Source organism: Salmo salar, chromosome ssa07 (genome assembly GCF_905237065.1).
Source record: "Salmo salar chromosome ssa07, Ssal_v3.1, whole genome shotgun sequence".
Lineage (NCBI taxonomy): Eukaryota > Metazoa > Chordata > Actinopteri > Salmoniformes > Salmonidae > Salmo > Salmo salar.
Window position 1 is genome coordinate 32,115,861 of NC_059448.1, and position 17,625 is coordinate 32,133,485.

Consider the following 17,625-nt stretch of genomic DNA (forward strand, 5'->3'; position numbering starts at 1 on the left):
TATTTGTCCCGCTGACAGGACACCTAGCCCTATTAAGAGGGTGTGAACGATGCTGAATGGGTGTAGACAAAGGACACTCCAATAGTAGTACCAAAACATTCAAAGGCCATTTTCTCAAAAGTGAGTTTACAAGTTTATCAACTTTCAAAGCAAAATTACTTTCCCATTGTTCCTCAACTGTAGTGTATGATATACCATTTTGTAGCTCTGAGTCTCTACTTTTATCCAATGTAAAAAACACAATTTCAAATTTTGCAACATCAGACCGATTTGAGCCGGTCTTCACATTTTTTGTGTTACGGCCTGAATTCAAAATGGATTAAAAAAATAATGTTTACCCATCTTCACACAATACCCCATAATGACAAAGTGAAAACATATGGTTAGAAATTCTAGCAAACGTATTGAAAATGAAATAGAGAAATATGTAATTTACATAAGAATTGACACCCCTGAGTCAATACTTTGTAGAAGCACCTTTCTGGGTAAGTTTCTAAGAGCTTTCCACACCTGGACTGTGCAACATTTGCATGTTATTCTTTTCAATATTCTTCAAGCTCGATCAAATTGGTTGTTGATCATTGCTAGACAACCATTTTCAAGTCTTGCCATAGATTTTCAAGCTGATTTAAGTCAAAACTCTAACTCGGCCACTGCAACTCCAGTGTAGATTTGGCCTTGTGGTTTATGTTATTGTCCTGCTGAAAGGTCAATTAATCTCTCAGTGTCTGGTGGAAAGCAGACTGAACCAGGTTTTCCTCTAGGAGTTTGCCTGTGCTATGCTCCATTATGTTTCTTTTTTAACCTGAAAAACTCCCCAGTCCTTACCAATTACAAGCATACCAATAACATGAAGCAGCCACCACTATATTTGAAAATATGCAGAGTTGTACTCAGTAATGTGTTGTATTTGCCCCAAATATACTGTAACACTTTGTATTCAGGACAAAAAGTGAATTGCTTTGCCACATTTTTTTCAGTATTACTTTAGTGCCTTGTTCCAGACAGGTTGCATGTTTTGGAATATTTTTTATTCTGTACAGGCTTCCTTTTCATTCTGTCAATTTGATTAGTATTGTGGAGTAACTACAATGTTGTTCATCCATTGTCAGAACAGAAATGACAAGATGATGTTATAATACTGCTACTGCATTAAATGGTTGTTTTATGCAACAGAATAGAGGGTTCTTATAACTCCATTGTGTCTGTATTAACTGAAAGTGGGCCTCTGGGAGATTTAACACTGATAGTGGATTGGTGATACACCTAACAAGACTGCATTCCAATGCATGATTAGTGTCTGTGTGCCTGACTGGAAGATACTAGGGTGAGATGGCTCGGGGCCAGACCCTGGTTTCCACACAATGAGACGTTTTTACAGCAGATACCGTCTACTGTGAATTATAAGTATATTTCGTACAAATCCTAACCTTGTGACCCATTCCATGCATCTGTTGTTTGTCATGTAGACTGAAGGGGGGTATCTTGGCTATAAAAGACCTTTGTACCGGGGCTCTCAACGAATCATCTGAGGGTGATTCGTCGACCAGCCATCATTTCACAGAGCACTCAATCAATTCACTTTATATGTGTGTGTTGTATTGACCTGCTCCCTTATTAATAAGTGAATAAAGATTTTGTTTAAGTATAACTCTGACTTGTGTGATAAGTTTGTCTCTCCTCATTTGATAGTAAAGAAAGTAACTACCACACCATCCTCAATTTTCTCCTATCACAGTCATTAAACTCTGTAATGGTTTAAAGTCACCATTGGCTTCATGGTGAAATCCTTGAGTGGTACCCTTCCTCTCTGGCAACTGAGTTGGGAAGGACCCCTGTATCTTTATAGTGACTGGGTGTATTAATTCACCATACAAAGTGTAATTAATAACTTCACCATGCTCTAAGGGATATTCAATGTCTGCTTTATTTTTTTTATTCATCTACCAATTATAGGTGCCCTTCCTTGCGAAGCATTGGAAAACATCCCTGGCCTTTGTGGTTGAATCTGTGTTTAAAATTCACTGCTCGACTGAGGGACCTTACAGATAATTGCATGTGTGGGGTACAAAGATGAGTCTATGCAACTTATTATGTGACTTGTTAAGCAAATTTGTACTCCTGAACTTATTTAGGTTTGCCATAACAAGGGGTTGAATACTTATTTATGCAAGACATTTCAGTTCTTAATTTTTTATTTATTTGTAATAATAAATAAAAAACATCATTCCCCTTCGACATTATGGGGTATTGTGTGTAGGCCAGTGCCAACAAATCTCGATTGAATCCATTTTAAATTCAGGCTGTAACACAACAAAATGTGGAAAAAGTCAAGCTGTGTGAATACTTTCTGAAGGCACTGTATATATTTTAAATACAAATATTTGTACTTTCATTTTTTTTACCAATCACGTGTTTGTTTGTTTTTATCACAAGTAGTGTGCCTCCACTAATGCCCTAATGGGTTGGCTGCTGCTGTTAAAAATATTGCTCAGGAGAAGACAGACAATTTCGAAGTAACAAAAGTTTATTACAAAAACAGGAGGGCACGCAAACGACAGGTAAAAGGCAGGCAAAGGTCAGTAAATCCAGAGCAGAGTCCGAAAGGTACAGAACGGCAGGCAGGCTCAGGGTCAGGGTAAGCAGAATGGTCAAAACCGGGAGAACTAGAGAAAAACAGGAGCACGGGAATAATGCTGGTAGACTTGACGAAACAAAACGAACTGGCAACAAACAGAGAACACAGGTATAAATACACTGGGGAAGATGGGCGACACCTGGAGAGTGGTGGAGACAAGCACAAATACAGGTGAAACAGATCAGGGTGGAATTATGTTTTTCAAAATGTGTACAAATTTATAAAAATGTAAAGCTGTAATGCCTTACGTCAATAAGTATTCAACGCCTAAATAACTTGAGGAGTAAAAATGTGCTTAACAAGTCACAAAATAAGTTGCATGGACTCACTCTGTGTCAATAACAGAGTTTAACATGATTTTTTAATGACTACCTCATATTTGTACCCCACACATACAATTATCTTTAAGGTCCCTCAGTCAAGCAGTGAGTTTCGAACACAGATTCAACCACAAAGACCAGGGCTTGCAAATAAAATGTAAAAAAATCAGACATTGAATATCCCTTTTTAGCTTGGTGAAGTTATTAATTACACTTTGGATGGTGTATCGATGCACGCAGTCACTACAAAGATAGAGGCGTCCTTCCTAATCAGTTGTCAGAGAGGAAGGAAACCACTCAGGGATTTCACCATGAGGTTGATGGTGACTTTAAAACAGTTACAGAGTTTAATGGCTGTGATTGGAGAAAACTGAGGATGGATCAACAACATTGTAGTTACTCCACAATACTAATCAAATTGACAGAATGAAAAGGAAGCCTGTACAGAATAAAAAATATTCCAAAACATGCAACCTGTCTGGAACAAGGCACTAAAGTAATACTGAAAAAAATGTGGCAAAGCAATTCACTTTTTGTCCTGAATACAAAGTGTTCTGTTTGTGGCAAATCCAATACTACACATTAATGAGTACCACTCTCCATATGTTCAAACATAGTGGTGGCTGCATCACGCTATGGGTATGCTTCTAATCGTCAGGGACTGGGGAGTTAAGGTTAAAAAAGAAACTGAATGGAGCTAAGCACAGGCAAAATCCTATAGGAAAATCTGGTTCAGTGTGCTTTCCATCAGACACTGGGAGATGAATTCATCTTTATCAGCAGGACAATCACCTATAACACACTGGAGTTTCTTACCAAGATGACAATGAATGTTCTTGAACGGCCGAGTTACAGTTTTGACTTAAATCTACATGAAAATCTATGGCATGACCTGAAAATCGTTGTCTAGCAATGATCAACAACCAATTGTATAGAGCTTGAAGAATTTTGAAAAGAATAATGCAAAAATGTTGCACAAAGCTCTTAGAGACTTACCCAAAAAGAATCACAGCTGTAATCGCTGCCAAAGGTGCTTCTACAAAGTATTGACTCAGGGGTGTGAATAAGAAATGTCTGTATTTATTTTCAAAACATTTGCAAAAATTTGTATTAACATGTTTTCACTTTTCATTATGGGGTATTGTGTGTAGATGGGCGAGAAATGTTTTTATCAGTTTTGAATTCAGTCTGTAGCACCACAAAATGTGGAAATAAGTCAAGGGGTATGAATACTTTCTGAAGGCACCGTATTTGTTAATGGTGTTAAGTCTGGTTTCCTTGACATTACAATGGGTGTCCAACAGGTCGATTTTAGGTCCTTGTGCTATTTAATGTCTACAGTTGTGGCCAAAAGTTTTGAGAATGACACAAATATTAATTTACACAAAGTTTGCTGCTTCAGTGTCTTTAGATATTTTTGTCAGATGTTACTATGGAATAGTGAAGCATTTCAGAAGTGTCAAAGGCTTTTATTGACAGTTACATGAAGTTGATGCAAAGAGTCAATATTTGCAGAGTTGACCCTTCTTTTTCAAGAATCAATCTGCCCTGGCATGCTGTCAATTAACTTCTGGGCCACATCCTGACTGATGGCAGCCCATTCTTGCATAATCAATGCTTGGAGTTTGTCAGAATTTGTTTGTCCACCTGCCTCTTGAGGATTGACAACAAGTTCTCAATGGGATTAAGTTCTGGGGAGTTTCCTGGTCATGGACCCAAAATATTGATGTTTTGTTCCCCGAGCCACTTAGTTATCACTTTTGCCTAATGGCAAGGCGCTCCATCATGCTGGAAAAGGCATTGTTCGTCACCAAACTGTTCCTGGATGGTTGGGAGAAGTTGCTCTCGGAGGATGTGTTGGTACCATTCTTTATTCATGGCTGTGTTCTTAGGCAAAATTGTGAGTGAGCCCACTCCCTTGGCTGAGAAGCAACCCCACACATGAATGGTCTCAGGATGCTTTACTGTTGGCAGGACACAGGACTGATGTTAGCACTCACCTTGACTTCTCTGGACAAGCTTTATTCCGGATGCCCCAAACAATCGGAAAGGGGATTCATTAGAGAAAATGACTTTACCCCAGTCCTCAGCAGTCCAATCCCTGTACCTTTTGCAGAATATCAGTCTGTGTCTGATTGTTTTCCTGGAGAGAAGTGGCTTCTTTGCTGCCCTTCTTTACACCAGGCCATCCTCCAAAAGTCTTCGCCTCACTATGCGTGCAGATGCACTCACACCTGCCTGCTGCCATTCCTGAGCAAGCTCTGTACTGGTGGTGCCCCGATCCCGCAGCTGAATCAACTTTAGGAGATGGTCCTGGAGCATGCTCGACTTTCTTGGGCGCCCTGAAGCCTTCTTCACAACAATTGAACTGCTCTCCTTGAAGTTCTTGATGATCCGATAAATGGTTGATTTAGGTGCAATCTTACTGGTAGCAATATCCTTGCCTGTGAAGCCCTTTTTGTGCAAAGCAATGATGACGGCATGTGTTTCCTTGCAGGTAACCATGGTTGACAGAGGAAAAACAATTATTCCAAGCACCACCCTCCTTTTGAAGCTTCCAGTCTGTTATTCGACCTCAATCAGCATGACAGAGTGATCTCCAGCCTTGTCCTCGTCAACACTCACACCTGTGTTAACGAGAGAATCACTGACATGATGTCAGCTGGTCCTTTTGTGGCAGGGCTGAAATGCAGTGGAAATGTTTTTGGGGATTCAGTTCATTTGCACGGCAAAGAGGGACTTTGCAATTAATTGCAATTCATCTGATCACTCTTCACAACATTCTGGAGTATATGCAAATTTCCATCATACAGAGGCAGCAGACTTTGTGAAAATTAATATTTGTATCATTCTCAAAACTTTTGGCCACGACTGTATATAAACAATATTATTCTCTCTGCAAATTGTTTTACCATTCACTTGTATGCAGTTGTTGTATATGCTATTGCCCCCACGGTTGGGCAGGCTCTTTCTGAGCTTCAATCTGTCTTTACTTCCCTGCAGAAAGCCTTTATTGAACTGAAACTGGTTCTCAATGCATGTAAAACTAAGTATATGCTATTTTCTAAATCACATATAAATGTTTCTGATTATTTATGCATACGTACATTGAATGGTGCACTCATTGATCGTGTCCCTGAGTATACATATCTGGGCTTTTCTACAAAAAACATGTTGATGAGTTAGTTAAGGAATTGAAAATTAAAATAGGCTTCCTATGCAGGAGCAGATCATGGCTTTCATTAGATAGCAGAAAGAAAACAATTTAATCAACATTTATTCTGGTTATTGACTATGGCGATATCATCTATATCAGTGATTGCCAACCGGTCGATCGGCCATCTTTCTAGAGCTCTGAATTTTCGACCTGAAGATCACTGACGTCGTGCTTTGACCTCATTGACCATCAGATGCAGGTACCAGTAAAATAAAAAAGCAAATTATTTCAATTCATGCTCCACAGTGCTAAACCAACTGATCTATTTTGTTATCAAAGCTCGAATTTTGAAATATAATATGGTCTGATTAACAATATTGGCAGGCCAATCATATAGCCAATATGCTGTGATAATGTATTAGGCCTACTGCCCAAACCTCATTCCTACAAAACTGTTTGTGTGAGGTTAATGTAAAAAAAAAATCTGAGCAGTAGATCTCAGCTTACTTTTTGACTGCCAAAGTGATCTTGACTCAGAAAAGGTTGGGGACCACTGATCTATATGAATGCAGCTGCCAACTGTATTGAAGCCATTAGATGTCGTGTATCATAGTGCATTAACCTCTTGGCGTTCCCCTAGGATAGGGGGCGCTAAAGCGATTTTTGAAAAAAATGTGTGCCCATTTTAAACGGCCTCCTACTCAAACTCAGAAGCTAGGATATGCATATAATTAATACTTGTGGATAGAAAACACCCTAAAGTTTCTAAAACTGTTTGAATGGTGTCTGTGAGTATAACAGAACTCATATGGCAGTCAAAACCCCGAGACAGATGGAAACAGGAAGTGGAATTCTGAATTGCGAACTCAACTTCATCACGTTGCCTATTAATCACACCGTGAGCTATGGTTCATTGAGCACTTCCTATTGCTTCCACTAGATGTCCCCAGTCTTCACAAATTGGTTTGAGCCTTCTACTGTTAAAATTGAATGAATGAGACGCTGTGGAACGTGGTCACACGGAGAGGGCCATCACCATTATGACGCCGGCGCCCCTGCTTACCCTCCCCTTTCGAAACGTTTTGAAACACAATGCAATCGTCCCCCTCGAATCTTATTGGCTCTCTTGTTGAAACAGGCCCTGAAGATTTATGTTATACAACGTTTGACATGTTTGAACGAACCTAAATGGGAAAAAAATGCTTTTTGTCGAAATGGCTGTCCCGTGGCCGACGGAGGATTTGGATCAGCCTTCAGACGCGCTAACAAGAACAAGCTAATGGAACATAATGGATGAACTTTTTCGAACGAAAATACATTTGTTGTGGACCTGGGATTCCTGGAAATGCTTTCTGATGAAGACAACCAAAGGTAAGGGATTATTGACAATAGTATACAAGACTAGATGTGATATGCGATTGTTCCAAGATGGCGCTGACATGTAACGTTAGCCTATTTTTCAGAGTATCGCATCCCCTTTCATCGCAAAGTATGATTACCCAGTAAAGTTAATTTTAAATCTGGTATTACAGGTGCTTTCAAGAGATATTCATCTATAAATCTTAGAATGACAATATTACATTTTAAAAATGTTTTCGAATAGTAATTTAGTAAATTGTAGCTCTGTTTCATCGGATGCATTTGAGGGAAAATAGTTAGTCAACGTTACGCACCGATGTAAAATGCTGTTTTTATATATAAATATGAACTTTATCGAACAAAAGAATGCATGTATTGTGTAACATGATGTCCTAGGTGTGTCATCTGATGAAGATTGTCAAAGGTTAGTGCTGCATTTAGCTGTTTTTTTGTTATTTGTGATGCATGTGGTTGGTCGGAAAATGGCTATGTGGCTACTTTTACGATATACTCCTCTAACATAATCTAATGTTTTGCTTTTGCTGTAAAGCCTTTTTGAAATCGGACAACGTGGTTCGATTCAGGAGAGGTGTATCTATAAAACGATATAATTTGAAAAAATAAATAAATAAATACATTATTACATTTTGTTATGCTAATGGCGATATGATTTTTCGCTGGATGTCCGTCCCGTATGAGGCCGCACAGGGGTTAAGCTTTATTAGGGGCAATAGGTTCAGCACACATCACTGTATTTTGTATCAGTAAGTAGGTTGGACCTCTTTGAAGTCTCGTAGATCAATGCACTGCATTCTCTTTGTTTATATAACCCTCTTACATAAACTCTCGCCTTACCTTACTACATTGTTGACGTACAGGCATACGGGCTACCGGACCCAGGCTCAGGGATGGCTAACGTTGGAGATCCCTTTGACCTCCACTGAATTGGGTAGATCTGCTTTAAATTTTTCTGCACCTTTCATGTGGAACAATCTCCAAAACACTCTGAAATTGGAGGAATTGGTGCCGATAGGGCTTTTCAGACGTCTGTTTTTTTATTGATGAACGTATTTGTTTTTATGATTGTATCGTGTGTATGATTGTTTCGTGTGTATGATTGTGTGTATTTTTGTGTATATTTAAGTGCTTTTATTGAATAGATGTGTATATTTTTGTATCTACAGGGCTCACCTGTAAAAGAGACCTTGGACTCAGCTTGACTTTCCTGTCAAAAATAATAATAATTTAAAAAATCCAGACTTTACTTGAGCTCACAAGCCACACATGTGTTTTCCTTACCGATGCCCCATTGGTTTGAAGATAGACAGCAGCTAAAGGAAAATAACTGCAATCTAATCCATGGCCAAGACCAATCCTAAACAGAGAATGTCTAAAGCCTTACCAACTGCAAAAAGTTCAATTACATACAGCTAAACCAGCAGGTGTCTGGTAGGACTCCATCCTCCCCTGCAGATATGAGATAACAGGAAATTAAGACCTCATCTCACAGGGGGGGAAGTGAGGTGCCCACAGTTAAAAGACCTCGTTTTTTTTAGACACCATGACTCACAGAGGGTACTGCAGTGGTGGTTGGTGGAACTTTAAATTGGAGGATGGGCTCATAGTAATGGCTGGAATGGGATGAATGGAATGTATAAATATAAAGTATAAATCAAATCACATTGTATGTGTCACATGTGCCGAATACAACAGGTGCTTTACAGTGAAATGCTTACTTACAAGCCCTTTCCCAACAATGCAGAGTTAAAAATAAGAACAATTTAAATAATAACACAAGAGGAATAAAATACACAAGAATGATGCTATATACAGGGAGTAACCAGTGCCATTTAAATTTGCAGGGGTATAAGGTAGTTGAGGAAGATGTGTGTGTATAGTGTGTGTGTGTGTGTGTGTGTGTGTGTGTGTGTGTGTGTGTGTGGTGTCAGTATGTGCATATGTGTGTTATGTGTGTGTGTGCGTATGTAGTGTATGAGTGTGTGTGGGTTTGTGTAAGTGTGTGTGAGTGTGCATAGAGTCAGTGACCCAAAATGGGGTCAATGCAGATAGCCTGGGTAACCATTTGATTAACTATTTACCAGTCTTATGGCTTGGGGATAGAAGCGGTCTCGGAGTCTGTTGGTCCGAGACCTGATGCTCCGGTACTGCTTGCCAGATGGTAGCAGAGAGAACAGTCTATGTCTTGGGTGGCTGAAGTCTTTGGCAATTTATCGCGTGATATAGAGGTCCTAGATGGCAGAGAGCTCGGCCCTAGTGATGTACTGGGCCGCCTGCACCACCCTCTGTAGCGCTTTGAGGTCGAGAGTTGTGCAGTTGCCGTACCAAGTGGTGATGCAGCCAGTCAAGATTCTCTCAATGGTGAAGCTGAATAACTTTTTGAGGATCAGAGGGCCCATGCTAAATCTTTTCAGCCTCCTAAGGGGGAAGAGGCACTATAGTGCCCTCTTCACGTCTGTGCAGTGTGTGTGTGGACCATGTTAAACCCTTTGTGATGTGGACACTGAGGAACTTGAAGGTCTCAAACTGCTCCGCTATAGCCCTGTTGATGTTGATGGGGGTGTCCTCGCCCCCCTGTTTCCTGTAGTCCATGATCAGCTACTTGGTCTTACTGACGGTGAGGGAGAAGATGCCAGTTCTCTGACCTCCTCCCTGTAGGCTGTCTCTTCGCCGTCGGTGATCAAGCCTACCACTGTCGTATCATCAGCAAACGTGATGATGGTGTTGGAGTCGTGCGTGGCCATGCAGTCGTGGATGAACAGGGAATACAGAAGGGGACTAAGCACACACCCCTGTGGGGTCCCTATGTTGAGGGTCAGCGTAGTGGAGGTGTTGTTGCCTATACTCACAACCTGGAGGCGGCCTATCGGGAACTCCAAGATCCAGTTGCAGAGGGAGGTGTTCAATCCCAGGGTCCGAGCTTGCTGATGATAATGCTAAGCTGTAGTCAATGAACAGCATTCTCACATAGGTATTCCTCTTGTCCAGGTGGGATAGACCAGTGTGAAGTGCAGTTGAGATTGTGTCATCTGTGGATCTGTTGGGGCGCTATATGAATTATTGTGGGTTCAAGGTGTCTGGGATGATGGTGTTGATGTGCGCCATGACCAGTCTTTCAAAGTACTTTGTGATTACAGATGTGAGTGCTATTAGACGATAGTCATTTGTGACCGACCGGCTCAAATCTGTCTTATGTAGCAAAATTTGAAATGGTGTTTTTCACATTGGATAAACGTAGAGACTCAGAACTAGAAAATGGTATATCATACACTACAGATGAGGCACAATGGGAAAGTAATTCTGCTTTGAAAGTTTATAAACTTGTAAACTCACTTTTGAGTAAATGGCCTTTGAATGTTTTGGTTCTACTACTGGAGACTACTTCTTTGTCTACACCCATTCAGCATCGTTCGCACCCTCTTAAGCTTTAGCCACTCCCGGTTGATCCGTGCATTCTGTACTAACAACAGCAGTCAAGCACCCAAGCTAACTTGTTAGCTACTTCCGGACACAAATGAGAGAACAGGTCACTGAACATTACTTGCCGTGGCAAAGCTGGTTAGGATGTTATGTTATCCAGAGCGTTGGTGACTTTAACTGTCTGTCAGATTGTCCGTTCATAAATTCAGAGCGTTTCGCTGCCCGATGAGTAGGGTTGACCCGAATGTTCTGACCTCACAACGACAGTCAAGCCTGCACACTAACTGGCTAACATTGGCTAGCTTGCTAGCTACTTCCAGACACAAATTGAGACAACACCCCACTCTGACCATTTTCCTCACCCTAGCAGAGCTGGTTAGGCTGTTTTCATGTTATTCATAGTGTTGGTGACTGTGCTGCTGGCAACAATTTAATTACACTATTTTGCCGACGTTTACTGACACCAGCCATATTCAATAGGTGTTGATCATTCGTAAATTCATCAGTTATTCTGCGCTCTGGCACACTCAGGCAGGTTATCATGGAGTCCTTGGGAACAATAACAATTAGGGTTAGTTTGAAACGTGTTGGGATTACAGACTGGGACAAGAAGAGGTTGAAAATGTCTGTGAAGACACTTGCCAGCTGGTCTGCGCATGCTCTGACAACGCGCCCTGGTATTCCATCTCGCCCAGCGGCCTTGCGAGTAATAACATACTTAAAAGTCTTACTCACATGGGCCATGGAGAGCGAGATCACACAGTCGTCCGGAACAGCAAAGACACTCCTGCATGACTCAGTGTTGTTTACCTCGAAGCGAGCATGGAAGGCATTTATTTTGCCTGAGAGGCCTGCGTCACTGGGCAAGTCACGGCTGGGTTTCCCTTTGTAATCCGTAATCGTCTACAAGCCCTTCCACATCCGAGTGTCAGAGCTGGTGTAGTAGGATTCCATTTTAACTCTATATTTCATGTTTGATGGCTCGTTGGAGGTCGTAGCAGGATTTCTTGTATGTGTCAGTAGCTCAATCTAGCGTGGTTACTGCCTGTAATCCATGGTTTCTGGTTTGGTACATACATATGGTCACTGTGGGGACGACATCATCAATGTACTTATTGATGAAGCCTGTGACGGCTGTAGTAAACCCCTCAATGCTATCGGATGAATCCCATATTCCAGTCTGTACTAGTTTAACCTGTCTGGGCTAGGGGGCAGTATTTTCATGTCCGGGTAAACAACGTACCCGATTTAAACTGGTTACTACTCTTGCCCAGAAACGAGAATATGCATATCATTAGTAGATTTGGATAGAAAACACTCTAGAGTTACTAAAACTGTTTGAATGGTGTCTGTGAGTATAACAGAACTCATATGGCAAGCAAAAACCTGAGAAGATTCCATGCAGGAAGTGGCCTGTCTGACAATTTGTAGTCCTTCTGTTGCATCTCTATCGAAATTACAGCATCTGAGCTGTTACGTGACACTTTCTAAGGCTTCCATTGGCTCTCTAAAGCCTTCAGAAAGCGGATTGACGCGTCTCCTGTCTCTGGGCAGATAACAGGAGCAGAGTTTGTCAGTGGACTGCCTGGGGACAGAGAGACTGGAGATGCGCATTCACGAGACCTCGCCATCTTTTTCTTTCACTCTTTGAATGAATACAACGTTGTCTAGTTGGAATATTATCGCTATTTTATGAGAAAAATAGCATAAAAATTGATTTTAAACAGCGTTTGACATGCTTCTAAGTACGGTAATGGAATATTTCAAAAATATTTGTCACGAAATGCGCTCACGCGTTACCCTTTGGATAGTGACCTGAACGCACGAACAAAATGGAGGTATTTAGATATACCTATGTATTATTTGGAACCAAAACAACATTTGTTGTTGAAGTAGAAGTCCTGGGAGTGCATTCTGATGAAGAACAGCAAAGGTAATCCAATTTTTCTAATAGTAATTCTGAGTTTAGGTTGCCCCGACGTTGGCGGGTGTCTGAATAGCTAGCCTGTGACGGTTGAGTTATCTACTCAGAATATTGCAAAATGTGCTTTTGCCGAAAAGCTATTTTAAAATCTGACACCGCGATTGCATAAAGGAGTTCTGTATCTATAATTCTTAAAATAATTGTTATGTATTTTGTCAATGTTTATGATGAGTAATTTAGTAAATTCACCGGAAGTTTTCGGTGGGTATGCTAGTTCTGAACATCACATGCTAATGTAAAAAGCTGGTTTTTATATAAATATGAACTTGATTGAACAAAACATGCATGTATTGTATAACATAATGTCCTAGGAGTGTCATCTGATGAAGATCATCAAAGGTTAGTGCTGCATTTAGCTGTGGTTTTGGTTTTTGTGACATATATGCTTGCTTTGAAAATGGCTGTGTGATTATTTTTGGCTGGGTACTCTCCTGACATAATCTAATGTTTTGCTTTCGCTGTAAAGCCTTTTTGAAATCGGACAATGTGGTTGGTAACGAGAGTCTTATCTTTCAAATGGTGTAAAATAGTCATATGTTTGAGAAATTGAAGTTATAGCATTTTTGAGGTATTTGTATTTCGCGCCACGGGATTCCACTGGCTGTTGAATAGAGCCTATAGAAGTTAACAGTCTTGTAGCCTCATGTCCGGTTCATCGGACCAATTCTGTACTGAGCGCTTTACTGGGACTTCCTGTTATAGGTAGGGGCCCTAGCCACAGGTTATATGGTATAGGGCCCTAGGTTGGGTAGGGTCCCTAACCACAGGTTATATCGTATAGGGCCCTAGACACAGGTTTAACAAAGAGATTTGGTGGTTAGATAATGTGGATGCCTGGGAAAGTTATTTACAGCTCTCAGAGCAATAACCCATCCAACAACAAATGTTCCTTCAATGACATTAGGTCATTAACTAATGTTTTCATTGGAATGTTCCCCTGACGTGCAAGGAATATGTCCAAGAGACCATTCCCTTAATGTCAAATTGAACTTACCAAGAAAGTGGTTACCATGTTCTCAGAATTTCCAATTTCATGGGAACATTGCAAGAACATTTGTGTCCAGTTTTCTGTGGGTTAGGAGAATATTCCATCAACGTCCCACCAAACATACACAGAACATGGTTGCCATGTTCTCAGAACATAAGATATTCATGTTCTAGACACTGTCACGGATCCCTCCAGAACATTCAACACGCAGACCTGTCCCCTATTCTAACTTATTAGTATAGTCCGTTGGTTCGTGTGAGTACCTGTGCTGTGTGTTTTGGCTTTCGTGCCATTTTGGATTGCGCAGATGATTACGGGTCTTGCCCCCGTGTGTTTATCATCGTGCGTTTAAGTTATTTATTCAAGGTACTCCTTGCTCTTTTGTTTGGGTTTCTACCCTGTGTTCTGTTACGTGTTTGTTTGGTCTTCGTCCCCATGCCTTTACACGGCACACTGTAATTTGGGAATAAAACCCCCAATTATAAAAACCCTGTCTCCTGAATCACTTCATACCAACGTAACAGAATAATCGACCATTAAGGGAGACAGCGGGAATGGCCCGTCCGACGACGCTGCAACTGGTCCATCCGGCGCCGCCGCAACTTCGCAGCTGCAACTGGGCCGTCTGACCTCGCCACAATGGGTCCATCCGACAACGCCACTTCAGCAGCCACAACTGGCTCGTCCTCGGCCGCCACAACTGGTCCGTTCGACGCCACTGGTCCATCCAACGCCGCCGCAACTTCGGCAGCTGCATCGGGTCCTGATCAACCCGCACTGCGTTCCTGTGATCCGGTGTCGTTGTGCTGCAAGTGCAGCGCGTCGGGGGGGGTACTGTCATGGATCCCTCCGGAACTTTCACGCCCACCTGTCCCCTATTCCCACTGATTAGTATTTGTATATATGTGCCCTTTGTTCACCATAGTGCTGTCGATTACTGTTACAATGTCCGTTAGTGCTTGTGAGTACCTGTGCTGTGTGTTTTGGGCTTTCGTGCCCTTGTGGATTGCGCAGATGATTTACGAGTCTTGTTCCGTGTGTTAATCATTGTGAGCGTGTGTATTTATTTGAGGTACTCCTCGCTCTTTTGTTTGGGCTTCGACCCTGTGTTTTTGTATAGTGTTTGTTTGGTCTTCGTCCCCATGCCTTTACATGACACGCCATAATTTGGGTACAATAAAAAAAAATATTACGCATTCCAGGGTCTGTCTCCCAATCCTTCATGCCAATGTGACAGGGTCTGTCTCCCAATCCTTCATGCCAATGTGACAGACACGTTTCATGGGAACGTTGCAAGACCATTCATGTGTCCAGTTTTCTGTGTTTTAAGAGAATATTCCCTCAATTTCCCACCAAACATACACAGAACATGGTTACCATGTTCTCAGAATATAGGATATCAAGGTTCTAGACACGTTTCATGGAAACGTTGCAAGAACATTTGTGCCCAGTTTTCTGTGGGATGTTGATTGAACATTCTCCTAAGCCTTTCTAGGCTTTATGATGTGTTCCTCATTTCTTTAATAAATAGCTCATGAAGAAGACGGTTCTATCAGAATCCATCTAATAGCAAAAACGTCCAGTATGTGCAACAACTATCTTCATTGAATGTTGGCCGAGTGGCAGAGAAACGTTAACCTGGGTTAACCTAAAAATGACCGGGATTATGAGCACCAGTTTGCCTCTTAACCTTCTGGCTCTGTATGGAAGTGGAACCAGGCAAAGCTAAACAAAAGCATTCCATGTTGCTTTGCGTAAACACTAGAAAAACAGGGGTAGAGAAACAGTGACCGTTTTGTGTGTTGGATAACTGCTTACCTTCACTGAGAGGGTCCAGTGTGTGGATCATAAGCTGGAAGATACTGTTTCTCATCAGGCTGTTGTGCAGGGAGGCTGAGCTACCACCTCTCTGAAGCCGGGGCCTAGCCTGCAAGAGGAGCACAACGCTGTCACACAATCAATGGCACCATTACACAAGTCTTTCTAGTCCTTGGCGGTTCCCCTAAGGAAATACCTTAAGGACACTATAACACTGTAGTGTTAGCTGTATTTCCCATACAAAATAATGTAGTATCATAATTTTGAAAGCAAAATGCAGAGTGCTGGCTATCGTCTTAGATCATTATCTGTATCAGGTCTAAAGTTTCATTGTCCCTGTAGTGGAAATTCCCTGCCCTGGAATTTTTCCTTAATCTAACAGTCAAGATGTTGAGAGACTTGGGTTCAGATCCTGCCTGTGACAATGGCACCCAACTGTAGGATGGTGTCTCATCGGAGATGAGGTCAAAAGGGGGTGTATCTAGTGAACATCAATAGGGCTCATGGTCTTGTGATGAAGTAGCCCTGCCTGTGACTTCAAAATCAGTGTCACCCTGGGCCCAAGAGGGAATTTCCCCTTGGTCTAACAGTCAAGATGTTTGTTTTTCCTGTGAGAGCCCCAGGTTCAGATTCCACCTGTGACATCCCATTGGTTAAAAAAATGTATGTTGCCTTTAATTGTGTCTTTAGGTGAAAGAATGTGCAAGTCCTTTCCATGAAACCAGTCAAATATCTAAGTGACATGTTACATCTCCAGAACTGCTCTCCAGGACACCTACACCACACGATGTCACAGGAAGGCCAAAAAGATCATCAAAGACAACAACCACCCGAGCCACTGCCTGTTCACCCTGCTATCATCCAGAAGGCGAGGTCAGTACAGGTGCATCAAAGCTGGGACCGAGAGACTGAAAAACAGCTTCTATCTCAAGGCCATCAGACTGTTAAACAGCCATCACTAACATTGAGTGGCTGCTGCCAACATACTGACTCAAACTCTAGCCACTTTAATAATTAAAAATTGGATGTAATAAATGTAGCACTATTCACTTTAAACTATGCCACTTTATATAATGTTTACATACCCTACACTACTCATCTCATATGTATATACTGTACTCTATACCATCTACTGCATCTTGCCTATACCGTTCAGCCATCCATATATATTTTTATGTACATATTCTTATTCATTCCTTTACACTTGTGTGTATAAGGTAGTTGTTGTGAAATTGTTAGATTACTTGTTAGATATTACTGCATGGTCGGAACTAGAAGCACAAGCATTTCGCTACACTCGCATTAACATCTGCTAACCATGTGTATGTGACAAATACAATTTGATTTGAACTCAAATATCATGCCCAAATCATATCAAAGTAACTTCAACCCAACTCATTGAACATTTAAAGCATGCTAACAGGGGACATTTTACTTTTTGTGGAGTTTTGATAAGAAAAATGCTAATACTAGTGGTTGGTGGCAGTGACTAGTTTAACCACTAGGCTACCTGGGTTTGAACGGCCGGGGGGGACGGACGGACGGACGGACAGACTGTCTGCACTTTGTGAAAGGCCATAAGGATGGCAGGGTACTGTATATTTTCTAAACACGTTCAATGGGAGCTTTGCAAGACCATTCATGTGTCCAGTTTTCTGTGTTTTAAGAGAATATTCCCTCAACTTCCCACCAAATATACACTTTTTTGGTTACTACATGATTCCATATGTGTTATTTCATAGTTTTGATGTCTTCAATATACTGGTACTGTATATATATATATACACACATAATCATAATCATATATATATAATAAATAAATAAATAAAGAAGGAAAAAATACAAATATAATATATATATTTATATATTTATTTTTTATTATTTAAAAAAAAAAAAATGTTCTTCTTTATTATGTCCCCTAAC

At 41.1% G+C, this 17,625-nt stretch overlaps 1 protein-coding gene across 4 annotated transcripts in view; it reads right to left on the reverse strand.

The window, feature by feature from the left end:
* LOC106609072 (sodium/potassium/calcium exchanger 2) overlaps positions 1-17,625 on the reverse strand; it is a 207,476-nt gene that overhangs the window by 60,868 nt on the left and 128,983 nt on the right. For all 4 annotated transcript variants that reach the window (XM_014207462.2, XM_014207461.2, XM_014207458.2 and 1 more), the window contains one exon: positions 15,703-15,811. In XM_014207462.2, the coding sequence (XP_014062937.1) occupies positions 15,703-15,811 (109 nt within the window). The remainder of the gene's footprint in view (positions 1-15,702; positions 15,812-17,625) is intronic.